We start from the raw sequence: 16,513 nt of genomic DNA on the forward strand, positions 1-16,513 counted from the left end.
AGCAAAAAAGTGTTCAGAAAACAACACTGCTCAGTTATTTCAGAAAAGAGACGCCGCAAACTAATAAAGGTGTTAACTCCTGATGTGGCAATTTCAGACAAAGACAGAGGCTGCTCTATCAGGGGAAATCTCTTCAGCACACACTCTGCCAATTGATAAATCTAAGCACCACTTATCTGGCATAAACAAACAATGGTTTAAAGATTTTGATTGGCTAATGGTCAAAGAAAATGGTATGTGGTGCTCATTGTGCATGAAATATTCAAACAAACTCCTCCCAAGGAGGGAGTTACCTTGGGTAAATGTGCCATGCACAAAAATTCAAAAAGAAAGCTTGCTGGACCATGAATAAAGTAAAACACACATGGAGTCTTCTGCTGACCTTTTAGGAAAGCGTGTACTAGAGCAAACTGGAATTGGTCAAATTGAACGATCTGTATCTGTGTTAAATAACTTATAGAGAGATGCCTTTGTGGGAGCTTTAAGATCCATGCATTGGTTGGCAAAAAATGAGTTGCCACATACAACGTTGTTTGAAAAGCTGTTGGAACACTGTAAAGAAATAGGTTCTTCGTTTTTACAACATCTCAATGTTGGTATAAATGCACATTACAACTCTGAAAGAATAATGCAAGAGCTGCTGGATGTCTTAGCATCAGAAATAAAGTCTAACATACTAAAAAATATACACACTGAAAATTTTTTCAGTATTCTTTGTGGTGAAACCACAGACATCTCAGTTGTAAAACAATGAAGTATTTTTTCCTTTAAATATGTTTGCCAGGTCGCTAAAGAGGTCAGAATTAGTTTTGTATCAACCCGCAATATGATTGATGGCAAAGCGAAAACTATAAGCAACACACTGAGTGAGACTATGGACACTCAGGCTTGAAAACTGCTAATCTAATAATAATAATAATTCTTTGCATTTATATAGTGCTTTTCTGACTACTGAAAATGCTCAGCAATTGCAGGTTAAGGGCCCAACAGAGCAGAGTCCCTTTTTTTTTTTTTTTTGGCATTTACGGGATTCGAACTGGTAACCTTCCGATTGCCAGCGCAGATCCCTAGCCTCAGAGCTAATCTGATTGGGGTAGGGTCAGATGGAGCGGCTGTTATGATTGGGAAACAGAAAGGTGTGGCAAAACTGCTTAAAGATAAAACAGCTCAAAGAGTCGTTTCCAAATTTAGCCAAACTAGCTCATATTGGGCTAGTGATCCCAAAGGATCAAGACATGTTTGAGAAATTGCATGAATCAAAGCACGCTAAATAATCTCATGCTGATCTCCTTGGAGGGCCCAGACCCTGGGGACTTTGATTATGGGAAAGCTGAAGACAACTGGGCCTCTAGGAAGAAAAGAAGAATAAATATTTAACTGAAAACGCCGTCTTGCATTTGGCAAGTTGGCTTTGAGGAATAGTTTTTTCTTCATTAGTTTTCCCATACTTTTTTCATTGTTTTCACTTTTCTTCCTGACTGTGACAATACTTGTGCCTCTTGGTTTATGTCATAAAAATTGTTATTTAAAATTTTTGTTAGGGTTGCAGGGTCCTGAATTGGATACTTCTTAAATGTAATAAATATATTCTGGCACAAGTGTCAAACCTTAAAAAAGGAAGTCATATTGAGGATTGCAAAACAATTAATAATAATTACCTAATAAAAATAGTGCACATTTAATTTTCTCCACCATCAAATTTCCCTGTCCTGCCAAACCCGGCTACTTTTTCATGCCACCCAGCTAGAAAAAATTTCTGGGAAGAACACTGCACTTTGTCATTCTGAAATACTGATTGTTGCTTTATATTGGAAGATTCATTTTAAATGATTTTAGCACAAAATTTTAACATAGTAAAATGTTAAAATAGTAAAGGGGAATACTTTTTGAATCCACTGTAAATTCAAGGCAGCTGAAAAATCCTGAATATAACATAGTAATTCATAAAGGATAACATATCTATCCAGTAAATTTATCAATTAAAGACCATCAGCATTGATATACTTAGTAGTAAGGGTCAGAATCTGCAGAGACCTCGAGATTCAACATTACAACCATTTTTGCCTGCCAGTTTGCTAAGTATTGTGATTTTTAAAGTGCAGTGGATGTCTATGTATATTGTCAATATTGCAATTTATCACTTTTTTATTTGAAAAGAGAGCTTTTCTCCAGCTTAACATTTTTCAAGTCATTTTGACTTGAGTATATATTATATATTAAAGTGGGTTTTTTTTTGAGTCAAGTAGATTTTAAAACTGTATTTATAATAATAGAAATGTGTAGAATTACAGTATTTGTCAATTGCATAGACACATTTCTTGCAAATAAGCTCTGTTTACCAAAACTCTAAATACAATTTCATAACTGCACACTCTACAAACTTCAGACTTCCAGGTCAGAACCAAACTATGTACTCAAAACCAAGTAATCTTTTATCAAAACCAAACTTTGCCTTCATACATCTCACAAAATCCCTCAGAATTGCATACACTACAACACAGCCTTACACCATGCTGAATTCAGTTTAAAACACCAGTTGATGCAATGAGTAATGTTGATTATACCCTCACCCCCCAACTGCCTCTTTAGATAATGAACTGTATAAGAGAATGACAATCTCATTGACATTGCATGCAATATGAGCCATGGTCAGGCAATGGGGAGAAAAAAAAACCCTTGCACGCCTTATCCATACTTGGCAAGCCTCTACTGGGATGTCCAAACATGCATCCTCCATAGCCTGGAAGAGATGAACATGAATGTGGGGGTCTTGGTCATAGACCTTCCACCACCATGTTGGAAAAAAACCTCAAAATTCAGAAAAATGAATCTGGGTTTGTTGGTGAACCAGTCACAAACATCTCTCAGTTCTAGAAAACAAAATACTGCATGTACTAACTGTAAAACCATACATTGTACAGTAGGAACATACAGTAACTGTGTGAAATGGTACAGTAATTTGATGCATTTCAAAAAGCATACAGTCCAACAGAGCAAACATCTACAATACATATAGATGTCGTACCTTACAGTGTCCAGTACCCCAAAGGTGCAGGAGAGAGCAGTATGTAAATAACCTACCTATTTTCTTCTCTGGAGGTTTTTAATATAGAAACTAGTGTGCAGCAGCCCAGGTTTGTTTGCACTCTTTGACCGGATTCTACCATATACATTCTATGCACAAGGGCATGGTCAACAAGAGTGGCACAAATCTCATTTGAAACAATTTGTCTCCCTGCTCTTGCTCTTCTTCTTCCTCACCCTCTTCTTTCTTCCTATGGTGGTTGATCCATTGTACCAAAATTAAACTGACCCATGGCCGTTTAATCTATCAGTCCTAAGGTTGTGACTGGTGTGTTAACAATTTTAACTCATAGTGTTTCCATCTGTGGAATTGTGTGCTAAATGTGTTCTAGCTGTGCTGACTTGAGTTAATGATGTTGAACCTTTCTAAATGAGCACTTAGTGAAACCAATGCTGCTACATAAAGGGATTTGTGTGTAAAGTCTGAATCATGTCAAAGTAGGGGAGTCGAGTTTATTGTTTCGTAAAATTAGCTTGTAGTTTGGTAGATGATGGTATGTTTTGGCACTTTTAGTTAAGTTTGGTAATAGTGTGTAAAAGATCGAGAAAAACTGTAAGAAATTTCACACTGGCAGTACCACATCATGTGCACTGTTACATCAAGTTGGCACTTCAGTAATCAGCCTGTGCTGTGGAAGCTCCTATAATTTCTGCTTTTTCAATTTCCCATTCCTCAGTTACATTATGAAGTAGATTGGGCATGTTTGCCCCAGTATGACTTTCATACATGACTAAAGCGTGTAGGACATAAGAAGATAAGCACCATTCCTCAGTTATATTACTGTAACTTAACATTATGTGACTCAGAATGACATGTCGTGTATCTGTTTTCACAGAGTAACTGTTTTAATTCTGATTTAGCCTCATTATATATTTCAGGAGGTGCTGTTCCTGAGAAAAATCTTTGCAATGGAATAATATACCTCAGCTTGAGAGTATAAATCATGTTGCTGAGTCGTTCATTCTCATCTACAGTGTATGGATGAATGTCCTTGCAAATAAAATATGCAATAGACTTCATTATCCATTTGGTCTTATCACAACTGCTGGGGAATTTATTTAAAGTTGTGTGCAGAGGTTTGCTGCTTACTTGGCATAGCTGCACGATGCACACAAATATTAGTGGTATTACCACAATACTTGACTTTACTTGCAAATTTTGCATATGGCTTTAGTCATCTCAAGTTCTACATTTACTTTCTGAAATCCAAAGTGAGTCCAGGCTTTTTAATTTAAAATCTGATAGCTACCTTGACAAGTCATATTCTTGTTTAGCACTATATTCTGTGTGTGTGTTCCGTTAGCAATTTATATAGACATTACTGCAGCAGTGTAAATGAATGTATGTACTATACATTCTAATTACAATAACTACATCAGTAAACGGTTATCATGGCAACAGCAAATGTCTGGTTGCATGAAACTCAAATTTAATTGTCTATAGTAATTAATCACATAGTATGATCTGTTTGTGGTTGCACATGGTTACATTTTGTTAGATGGAATATTAACATTTTTTATTTGAAATATTTTTTTTTATTTTATTTTGTTTTTTAATTTCTGCCTGGTGATCCAATATTCGCCATAATTTAGAATTGCAATTCATAAATGGATCTTTTTTTTTTTTTCCTCCCAGCCCTACATAGTTGTTTTGAACTCCTTGCAGAAACCAGTCAAATATGAGCCCAGTTCATCATAAAATATTTTCTCTCAGGAATTGCCAATTCATAGGGTTTTCTTTACACATTAACACTGTTGATGTCTTGTGTACTGTAATCCATCAGTCTTGGAAGTGATGCAAACGTCTTTGAGATTGGCAAGGAAACGGGAGAATACTGGGTGCAGTGAAAGAAGGTAAATTTCATGAAGTGAAGAATCAAACCCCAAATCGATTCCCCCTCCTAAAACGTTTGAAAAAGTTGTGAGGCTCCAATACACGTTGACATCTGTGTAAATCCAACCTAAATTTAAAAGTAGCTGCTTTCCACTCCATAGTGCTAATGTATTCTGTTTAGCTGCTATTATTCATTGTTCAATAAGGCTTTAGTACTTCAACACAAGCATTTAAGAACAAGGTGGTAACCTTAGCACTAAAGATTAGACATCTACTCTTGGAGCACAGTTTGTTTTCTGAATCATAAATATTTTGGTGATTTGAAGTTGAACACCATTTAAAAATTAAAAAATAAAGTTAGCTCCTAAACTTTGTAGTATTGACATCCTAAGAAAAGAAGTGTCAGGACATTCCCTGATTTAGAACACAATATGCTGAGAACAATTTTGTATAATCATGTGTAACAACTGCCAATTAGCTCTTGATGCATTAATGGTCTTGCTTATTCTGGTTATAGACACACTATGGCGCTTTTCCACTGCATGGTACGGCACGATACGGTTCAGTTCAGCTCACTTTTGGGGCGTTTTCCACTGGTAACAGTACCTGGTACCTGGTCCTTTTTTTAGTACCACCTCAGTCGAGGTTCCAAGCGCCGAACCGTTACCAAAGCGCGGACGTGTAAACTCTGCTGGTCACTGATTGGCCGGAGAAAATCGTCATTACTGCGTCACTGGCTATTCTTTTCTTTAAAGGTACACACACGCGGAAGTTTGTGTCGCGTCTCTCCATCGCTGGACGCAGTTTGTTGCATAAGTGGATGAATGTTTCTTCAGACATTCGAAAGTTCTCCAGCCACTGAGTGTTTGTAAAACCGGGAACAATCACATCCCACCACTCTGAGGCACAGTTAAATGTCCAAACAGATGGTCTGTTGCGGTGAGTTTTTTGCAAAATGTGGAAGATCTGTAATATACAGAATCAGCATTTTAATGTTACACTGGCAGTTAAGTTCATTTTATGCTTTGCAACAGTGATAAAAGTTAGCTAGTGACGTGCTTTTTTTAGATGCTTACCCTTGTGCGTCGTCGAGCTAAAGTGTTGTCATGAATAATCCCGCCCACTCTAAAACGGTACTAAACTGCAGTCGAAACGCAAACCGAGCCGAACTGAGCCGAACCAAGGTGAGCTGTACTGAACCGTGCTGTGCCGTACTATGCAGTGGAAAAGCGCCTTTAGTAGGCTGGTAGTTCACACAGCATGTTGTCCACCTTTTTTTCTTTAAATTTTGTTCAAAGAAAATAACATTCTAAATTAATAAATAATAAAAAAAAATAATACAACCACTTCTCATCAAGTGAGTATGACCAAGAGAGAGAAACTGCATGGCGAGACTGCAAGAACTGTAAAATGAGAAAGTCAAGGCAATAGTGAACAGGAAAGCAAGACATTTTAAATTCTATGTTCCAATGTTTAGGCATTAACCAGGTACAAAAACATAAAACATGGTATACCAAGCTGAGCCTTTCTCTGTCCACAGTCCACCTGTCCTTCTAGCACTTAGCAGAATATAACAAAAATAAGATGAAAATTAAATATGCCAAGTTTAAGACACTATAATTTTACATTGAGTTCCTAATCCCATTTGAACATTTACATTTTTCTGAGTTCTTATATAAAACTAGCCAACCCACAGCGTACTATATGCTGCATAATCAGGCCGGTTTTTTAATGATTTTTAAGCACAGGGAGAAAATTATCATATGAAAAATCGGTAATGTAATAAATCGGCAAGAAAAGCAATATTGTAACAATGCACGGAACGAACCAACACACAATCATCCCTGAATGATAACTGACGGACCGCCATCGCTCATCTGCCCACCTCCAACTCATCACTTGAGTCGTTGTCGTCTTTGCACAGTCCAGATGCACCTGTGACCCACGTAGACTTTCTGTGTTCCTGCAGGATTATTTAAAAAGACGCATGTTTGTAGCGGATGCGAATTGCTGTATGTAGCGTGTAAAACAGTTCGCTAAGGTGCACGCGGTCGTGCGTCGTAACTGAAAACTCGGTTTTTAAAGACTGCTTACTTCATTGTGTTTTAACCTCAGTTGTAAAGGATTGTTTTAAGGATCCCATGGGATCCCCCTCGCAAACCGTTTTACATGCTGCATATGGCGATTCTCCTCTGCGAGAAACATGCCTCTATGAACAGTCAACGTGGCTCGGAGTTGCATGTGGCCTCTACGACAGACGAATATAAACAACGCCGTTTTTTCTGTGTCGTCGCGTCGGAGTTGGTGGGCATGGCGCTGCGAGTTGCCGTCGTATCCATTGGTCTTGGAGTTGGTGGGCGTGGCTCTTCCTGCGTGCGCCATAGGTGTCTTACTTGTCGGCGGCTTAGTGAATCCACGCCCTTTCTGGCGTGCTTTCCATGGTGAAATTTAGTGAATTATATATATAGATGTTTACAAATTTCTTAGGTTTTAAAATCACCTAGATTTTTTGTTAATGGCACTTGTCACACCAAAATATTAATTGTTCAAAGTATGCCTGTTGATTTAAAAAAAACAAAACAAAAACAAAACATCTTAATTTAATTTTTTATATATTTATTAATTCCATGGTCAGATTAAAGTAACTAAAATACTTCCCCATATTTTTTTATTCTCTCTCGAATAATGTATGAATTAGTTTCTGAAACATAAGTTTTTTTAATAGTCTGGTGTCATGAAAAGTCAATTTATTAGCAAACCCACTTCAATTTCCTGGTCACTTGAGGTGCAGCATATTCTGGCAGCATCATGCCCAACACAGGAAACTGTTCTGAAGAGAACACTATGACATTTTATATGTATGAGTTTGTTCTTTGCTCTCAGTGGACAAACAAAGAGGTCACTATTTAAATATTTTTTGAAATGTACAGTATGAGAAAAAGCTTATTCAGATATAGAGACTGTGCAAACTCTACACAGTGACTTGTAGGTTATTTTAAACAAGACTTCAAACCCTGATATTGTCAGTTCAAATTCTGCCGCTTATACTGTGTGACCATGAGCAAATCAGTTCACCTGCCTGTGGTCCAGTTTGAAAACCAATGTAAACGTAACCTATTGTATAAAAAATATTGTTAGATAAAGGTGTCAGTTAAGTCATAATAATTTAAGATACTGTCAAACTCACCATGGAGCTAAACTGTTAAAACAGAAAACAATTCTTGCTCTTCATTAATTTTTTTAGGAACTGTTTCACTCTGTCAGTCTTACTTGTGACATGCTTTATCTGTTTTGCTGCCTACAACTTGTCCCAAAGGGCATAATGATATACAGACCAGTTGCTTTTATTTGGTTTGCTGCAATCAACATGGATGACAAAGATTTCCTTTCTCGTTTATGCACATTTATCTTATCTTTGAATAACTTGCATTAGCCTGTTTGTTCTGAAACCCAGGATGCCAAGTTAAAATTCAGCACATGGCACAATAGAGCATTTAGCTAATGACAGCTACCGTAGTGGCAGTAATTATCTAAAGCACACACATTATAAAAAAGGAAAAAAAATGTTTAATAGACCCCATTTATAAAATTAGCCCAATAGCTGTAAGACTATTACAGATGTGGACTGATAGAGACGAAAAGGCCTGAATCTTGGCTGATCTGAAACCAGGCTAATATTCCCACATTACTTGCATTATGCATGCCTGAAATTCCATTCATAAAGCAGCATGTGCTGCTAAAGAGGTATTTGTATCAATTGAACAGCCTGTCACGGGCTGACATTTCTCTCCTCCTCTGTTTCAGGAAGGCTCCAGTTTCCTCTGAGAAGAAGAGCATTCCCTGGAGATGTCTCGGCATCACAACCGCTTTGAGAGAGATTATCGCAGTCTTTGGGATCGAAGGGAACGCTGTGCCACCATAAATAATGGAATCAGCAGCAGCAGCACAGGCGGCAGCAACAACTGCATAATCACCAACAGTGGTGCCAGCGGCAACCGTCCTGGACTGCTGCCTTTGCCAGTCATCCCTTCCCTGCTTACATCGCCTGCCTCTATTGCCAGCACTACTACAAATAATGATCTAGCATCAAACCGTATGGGCAGCTCCTCCACCACATCTACAGCCAAGGTAAGGAAAATCTCAAGGGGAAACTAGTAATCCATTTCAGGTATCCTTGACTGGTAAGGAAGTCCTGCCGATGGAGCTAGTTGGGTCATTGCAAGTTAAAAACTGTGGGATATGTGGCATGTTAGTCTCTTTTGGATTTTGCCAGTCTTTCTAAAAAGGCAGTATTCTGGAAAGAGGACTAAAATGTTTTTTGTTATCATTCATCTTCCTTTCCATTTATCGTTCTTATTTAGTATTTGCACATATTGTAATTATAAAGTGGTGTTATTTAAAAAAATATGCGTGTGTGTTTGTATATGTGTATCTATACTAATAAAAGGCAAAGCCCTCACTCACTCACTCACTCACTGACTCATCACTAATTCTCCAACTTCCCGTGTGGGTGGAAGGCTGAAATTTGGCAGGTTCATTCCTTACAGCTTCCTTACAAAAGTTGGGCAGGTTTTATATCGAAATTCTACGCGTAATGGTCATAACTGGAAGCAGTTTTTCTCCATTTACTGTAATGGAGATGAGCTTCAACGCCGTGGGGGCGGAGTTTCGTGTGACATCATCACGCCTCCCACGTAATCACGCAGTACATAGAAAACCAGGAAGACCTCAAAAAGCGCTGAAGAAAACATGCATTATATAATTGAGAAGGCAGCGAAACAATAAGAAGCGAGCGAGTGACATATACAACCATATTCATGAGTTCTGCTACTTGAAACAAAGCACGATGTAAACCTACACTTTAAATTAAGTTCATAGACAGGCTGCGCTGGCGTTTGTAATTTAGTGCCTGCCCATATAAGGCCGTCCGTCAGCGGCAATCCAATAGCAAACTGCCACTAAATATTCACGGGTTAAGGACTGTGCTTATGCAGAGGAAGATGAGATGGTCAGGGTGGTGTTTGACACAAACTCAGCGAAACTGCGAGAGAAAGTTTTAAGTGCCAGGACTAAGGTAACATTAAATACAGCCACGGACATAGCACGAGATGGCACCAGCACAGCTGGGAACCTTCGATGCATGTACACCGAGCGCTCACGTGAACTGGCGCGAGTGCAGAGATAAAAGCAACAGTTCCAAAGAGCTGAACAAAACCGAATTACACAATTGAAAAGGCAGCAAAAATATGAAGCGCCTGATAAGCATATTCATAAATCCAGCTACTGCGGAAACAAAGCACACGGTGGAAAAAGTCAATGTCCCGCTAAAGGAAGACAGTGTAAAAAAAAAAACCGTGCATGCAGTGTGTCAGGTCTCAGATAAAGAAGAAGACGAGCTGTTTATTGATGCAGTAAGAAACGAATCGATGAAAGAAACCTGTCATCTTTACAACGATTGACAAACACGGAATGTAACTTGAACACAACACATCCTACAAATACGAGCCTGATTGAAAGAAATAATGATAATCAAATCCTTGATGACAGCAACACTCAGTAACACTCACAAAACAAATACTGTATATTGACAGTCATGTTACGTTATTTTTAAAATGTTCCCTTTTCTTTTTCTAGCTTTTTTAACACACTACTTCTCCGCTGCGATACGCGGGTATATATATATGTATATATATATTCCGATCTACATACTCGAATAATGGATACTTTATTCGCCATCAATGATTGTTTTGGTAAAGCCATACTCAGTGTATTCATTAGATGAACGGTAAAAAGTAACAGCGAGGGGAGGATGCAGGCTGTAGTGCGCGTCAACTCTATTTGAATTGCACGATCACATTTGAAAAAATATATCTTTTCAAGTTCTATTTAGTCCATATGTGTCAAACTCAAGGGCCACGGGCCACATCCGCACGGCGTAATTATATCCGCCCGCGAGATCATTTTATATACTGTATTATTGTTATTAATGGCCCAGGTATATGAAGCGCTGGTAACACAATAAACTACAGATCCCATAATGCAGCGCTTCAGCTGCCTTGCCGAACACTTATTGCGAAGCTAGCTCACGCGATGCTGGAGAGAAAAGTTCATTCTGAAAATAGAGCCTTTAAAAAGCGATGGGAGGCTGAGTATATGTTTACTGAACCCGTGTGTCTCATTTGTGGAGCTAATGTGGCTGTAATTACAGAATTTAATCTAAGACGGCACTATGAGACAAAACATCAGGGTAACCTGAATGCAATGCAGAAGATACAGAAAGCAGAATAATTAAATAAGAATCTGACACTTCAGCGGACGTTTTTACCCGTGCACAATCACAAAGTGATTTCAAGTGAAGCTGCTTTTATGAGAGACACAAATGCACCAGTGCAACTTTCCCTCTTTCCCTGTTGCCAAGTAATGTTAAACCAAGTCGTCACTACGGTGTTCCCAAATCGCACTTTGCTGATAAACTGAGCGCACTGAGTTTGTACGGCGCTTTGGTGACTTTGAAGAACAAAAAAAGTCCGTCTACATGCGGCTCGAACCTTGTGCATGTTTGGTAGCACATATCTGTGTGAGAAGCTCTTCTCAGTGATAAAGACTAACAAAACAGCACACAGGAGTCACCTCACTGATGAGCACCTGCAATCCATCCTGAGAATCTCCACAACACAGAACCTCACAGCAAACAGAAACGAACCTGTGGCCAAAAAGATGCCAGGCGTCCAGCTCTAAAATGACATATGAGCAAAGACAACTGAATGATTTGATTTGTTATTGCTGAAAGGAACACATTTTATTTATATTTCCAGGTTTTGTTATGCAGCATGTTCATATTTGAATTTGTATAATTTTGACAGGATATATTTTTATGGAGAGCAAAATCTTTTGGGATATTTAAAATCTAAGTTTATTTTTATATAAAATTACATAAGAGTAAAGAAATTTGAATGTTTGTTCTTTTAATGTTTACTTTATTTCTAACTTGTATAATTTAGACAGGATATATTTTTATGGAGAGCAAAATATTATAAGTTGTTTAAGGTTTGAGTTGATTTATTCAGGAATAATATTCCTGTCTGTTTTTACCATTCCTACCAAAGATATTTCTGTCGACTAAATAAAAGTTCCTTCTATTTAAAATTTAAATAGAACTTGAACAAATACGATAGTTCATAATATCCACGCAGACTTGCACGTAACAGCGGGAGTTATCCATTTTAACAAGCAGCGTATTGCACTGATACGAAATAGCTGTGTGTGTATATATGTAGATATGTATGTATATGTATATATATGTTTATATATGTGTGTGTATGTATATATATATGTATTTGTGTGTATATATGTGTGTGTATGTATGTATGTATATGTATGTGTATATATGTAGATATATATGTATGTATATATGTGTATATGTATAGATATGTATATATATATGTTTATGTGTGTGTGTGTAAATATATATATATGACAACAACACTCATCACTCACAACAGTGACAAAACAATTACATTAACAATCATGTTACGTTATTTTCAAAATGTTTCCTTTTCTTTTTCATTGCTTCTTTAACACACTACTTCTCCGCTGGGCTATTTATTTAGTATGTATATATATATGTATATGTATATATGTATATGTATATGTATGTATATGTATATGTATATATATGTATATATATGTATATGTATATGTATATATATGTATATGGATATAATATAAATAAAAACAACAATGGGAAAACCATTCATTAAGTGTTGCAACATGATCTCCATATTTTTAACCACAGATAGAATAACAGATAAAAAGAGAAAAGTGTGGCAGTCCTGATGACGAGGTGTAGACCACCTACTTTACGCCCCCACAATAAACAATCAGAAGTTTTTTCTTTTTGACTTTTGAAAGTCATCTCTTCCACTTCACATTGGTGGATTCTAAGGAGGTGCAAGTTACACAATGAACAAATAAAAAGTGCTTCCTGTGAAGGTTACTTTGTTCTGTTTTGTAATGGGTTTTATTGAACAGATTAAATATGCAATGTTGGCACAGAATTTACTGCTTCTGCCTTACGGCTACAAAGTCCTACTTTTGAATCCTGGCATGTTTACTGGTGTCTGAGTAAGTTTTTGTCCAGTTGCTGCTCCTGTCATATCACATCTCACGTTGTGATTTTTAGAATGATTGGCAATTTTAAATTCACCCCTTTGAGAATGTGAGAGACTGTATACGATTGTATCCACAGGTGAACTGGATTTCCATGTTGGGTTGGCTCCTGCCTTGTGCTGAAAGTGGTTGGTATGAGCTCCAGACCCAATAGTCCTTAGTTGGATAAAGCAGGGTGATAGTAAGAGGATACATTGTGCCTCAGTGGTATCCAGATTTTGCTTGCATGTAGTGTCTGTGTGTACAGATAATTATATAATTAAGAACTGTTATTGTTCTACTTTGTATTATACCATATAAAATAACCTTTCACAGTGCTTGCTATGAGAAGCACAATGCAAAATAATATGATTACATGTAGTAACCTCTATGTTAGATATTTTTTCTACCTACTTTGAATGTTGTAGTCATTGAATTCATATATATATATATATTTGCTCACATTGGTGTTGACTCCTTTTTTACTTTTTTTTAGATAGTACAGATAACATACAGGTATATGGTGTGTCTAGATATCATACAGAAGTTTAAAGTTTTAGTTCTCTTTATTGTTCATGAATAAAGTAGTTTTAGTTAAGTGTCTATCAGAATTGTTTTAAATTGACACAACAGAGAATAAGAGAAAACCATTTGTGGTACTAAAAAGCCTGCTGAATTATTCAACTCAAATACCAGGTTACAGCCATATAACTACCTCTGGAAGTAGCCTGAATAATCTACACATAAGATCAAAGGTCTTCATGACTTATTTAGCAGGTGCCTTAATACAGTTAGCCAGATTACAGTTGTCAAATATGTATAGCACCATATATTCTACAGAATGTATTAGGAAAGTTGAACGAGACCATTTATTTAAACAACAGTCAAAAACTGAAATGGGAAGGTTAACATCATTTCCAATTGGAAACTTGCCAGATCATTCAGGATGTTGTTAGAAAGAGAATTTTAGTGCAAAGCAGAATAGAAGCACTTGAGGTCTTTTTTCCTTTTTTTCCTTTGATGCTTTCTCATATCTTGGTATCATTGGGGAAAAGCCTGGATGGAATGCTACACCTTTAATAAACTGACTACTAAGACTACCTTATCATTTTAAGTGGTAATTTCATAGTAAACAGCATCACACGGTACCCAATCCTAGCAGAAAAATTAAATAATAACAAAGCAAAAAGGAAATGACAGTTATAATGGGTTCAGGCTAGTGCTGCATTTTTTACTTCAGCAATATCAGACTTTGGAGCTCAGTACCAAAACTGTTCTGAAAGCAAATAGCAGATAACTGTTAAACCACACGTACCTCCAAAACTCTCCACACTTCACCTCTTCCCACCCCCAACTCCCTGGTGTGCTGCACACTTGCTCAACCTCCATGGTACTCCAGCCATTGCACCTTCTCTCTTTATAGCCATGAATGTCCAGATCGCATCAAAGCAATAGTGGGGAGGGGATTGGATTTTTGATGGGAACCCACATTAGTAAAGATAGTGTCGAATCAATGGGTGTTGTAGTCGCTGTAAATTAATGATCTTCTTATAGAACCTAGTGGTTTTGTTTTGTGAAGTCTAGAAAGCTGGCGTTTTTCCACAAATATTTTAGCAAGTGTTCCAGTGGTGGGACATTGGGTGTGTTTAAGAGATGAACTAACATATGCTTCCGGTTCCAAAAATCTCGAAATGGTAGCACCATACTGTTTTTAAATTACAGGGTGTTTCAGGAGTTTGCCAGTATCAATATACTGCACCACCATAGATATTTCCTAAAAACATTTATTCAGATACAGTATTTTTGGCCAACTACTGTTTAAAGTATCTATAAAAAAGGATTCAGAGCAAATGTAACAGTGAAAGCAGAAAATTATTTTTATTGATATTTATGTGGGTAGATGACACTTTCTTAGCTGTCACTTAAAAATGAGAATGATACCCAGAGGGGACTGGATAGTCTCATGGTCTGGAATCCCTGCAGATTTTTTTTTTCTCCAGCCGTCTGGAGTTTTTTTTTTGTTTTTTCTGTCCACCCTGGCCATTGGACCTTGCTGTTATTCTATGTTAATTAATTTTGACTTATTTTCTTTTCTTACTGTGTCTTTTATTTTTCTGTTCTTCATTATATAAAGCACTTTGAGCTACATGTTTTGTATGAAAATGTGCTATATAAATAAATGTTGTTCTTGTTGTTGTATCAAAGTGACCTGTGTGACCCTAGGTAATTGTAGTGTCTAGTCCTTTAGCCACATACCATTTGGGAAGTTTTGGGCAGGGTGTCTTTGAACCACTTTCTCTAGCCATTCCAGATTTTCTGAGTTTGGCTTAGCTGATAGTAGAGAAGTTCTTTTGGGGAGTGGTTCCTGAAGTTTACAGCTTTAAAGTCTTATATGTAGGAAAGATAAAAATATGAAGTATGCATAAGATATTAGTTAAAACACCTAATATCCTGTTCATTATACACTACTGGACAACAAACACAAGTAATAAAAAGACATCCCAGAAGTATAGTTATTATTATTATTATTAGTTATTACTAGTGCTGGGCAGTATGGCCAAAATTCTATATCACAGTATTTTTCAAAACTATACCGGTTTCATAATATTTCATGATTTTGTTTTTTCTCATGCATGAGTGGATCTTAACCACATTTTCCACTGCAATTACTGCAGTAGACTGGCTAAGAATAACCTATTCCACTGTCATGAGAATTGTACATTGTACAAAAAAAATTTTAATGTGCACACATTTATTAATACAGGTTTGCATGGCCCCATAAAGTGATAGTTTTAAAGGGGGTAGGACTAATGAAGAGAAGGAATCACATCACCTGACAGTTGCAGTCAAAATATAGAACCTTTTTATTGAACAAATTTTGCAAACAACTTAAACTATAATTTTGACAACATATTTTCAACCATCCACATTTAGACTTAGTAAAATATCCAGAGGTGCTTGTCAAAAGTTGTATTGCACTGAACAAAGGAATAAATAGTAAATATTTTTTGTAAACCAATTACACTTTCTGTTAACAATCTCTGTCCACTGACATGTTAAAGTGACTTTTTAAACAACTTTACCATCATTAAACTGCATAATATTTAAACTAATAAATAATAATAAAATAAATAATAGTGCAACTTCCAGTAATAATACTATTACTTCAAGGCTTCAAACCCAGGTACATTACAGAGTATTCACCAAATAAAAATAAAATAAAACAAGTGCAACTTGGTGATGATGTCTTTGCCAACTGAACCATCATATTGCAGATTACATTAATATGGACATTGCTTCAAGCTAAGCTATATACATAAATAATAAAACTGCAACTTGCATTTATAATGCTATTTGTGGCATAGCGGGTCCACGGCTTCAAAAAAAAATATGACCAGTTTTTAAATCCAGTTAGCTGTGTCTGTCTCCGTTGGCGTGTTTGCACGA

At 36.8% G+C, this 16,513-nt stretch overlaps 1 protein-coding gene across 4 annotated transcripts in view; it reads left to right on the forward strand.

The window, feature by feature from the left end:
• The window catches only part of LOC120525687 (kelch-like protein 29), an 810,846-nt gene that overhangs the window by 297,872 nt on the left and 496,461 nt on the right, over positions 1–16,513 (forward strand). For all 4 annotated transcript variants that reach the window (XM_039748201.1, XM_039748199.1, XM_039748200.1 and 1 more), the window contains one exon: positions 8,723–9,046. In XM_039748201.1, the coding sequence (XP_039604135.1) occupies positions 8,765–9,046 (282 nt within the window). In that variant the 5' untranslated portion in view covers positions 8,723–8,764. The remainder of the gene's footprint in view (positions 1–8,722; positions 9,047–16,513) is intronic.

The sequence above is a fragment of the Polypterus senegalus genome, chromosome 3, assembly GCF_016835505.1.
Source record: "Polypterus senegalus isolate Bchr_013 chromosome 3, ASM1683550v1, whole genome shotgun sequence".
In the NCBI taxonomy this organism is placed as follows: Eukaryota; Metazoa; Chordata; class Cladistia; order Polypteriformes; family Polypteridae; genus Polypterus; species Polypterus senegalus.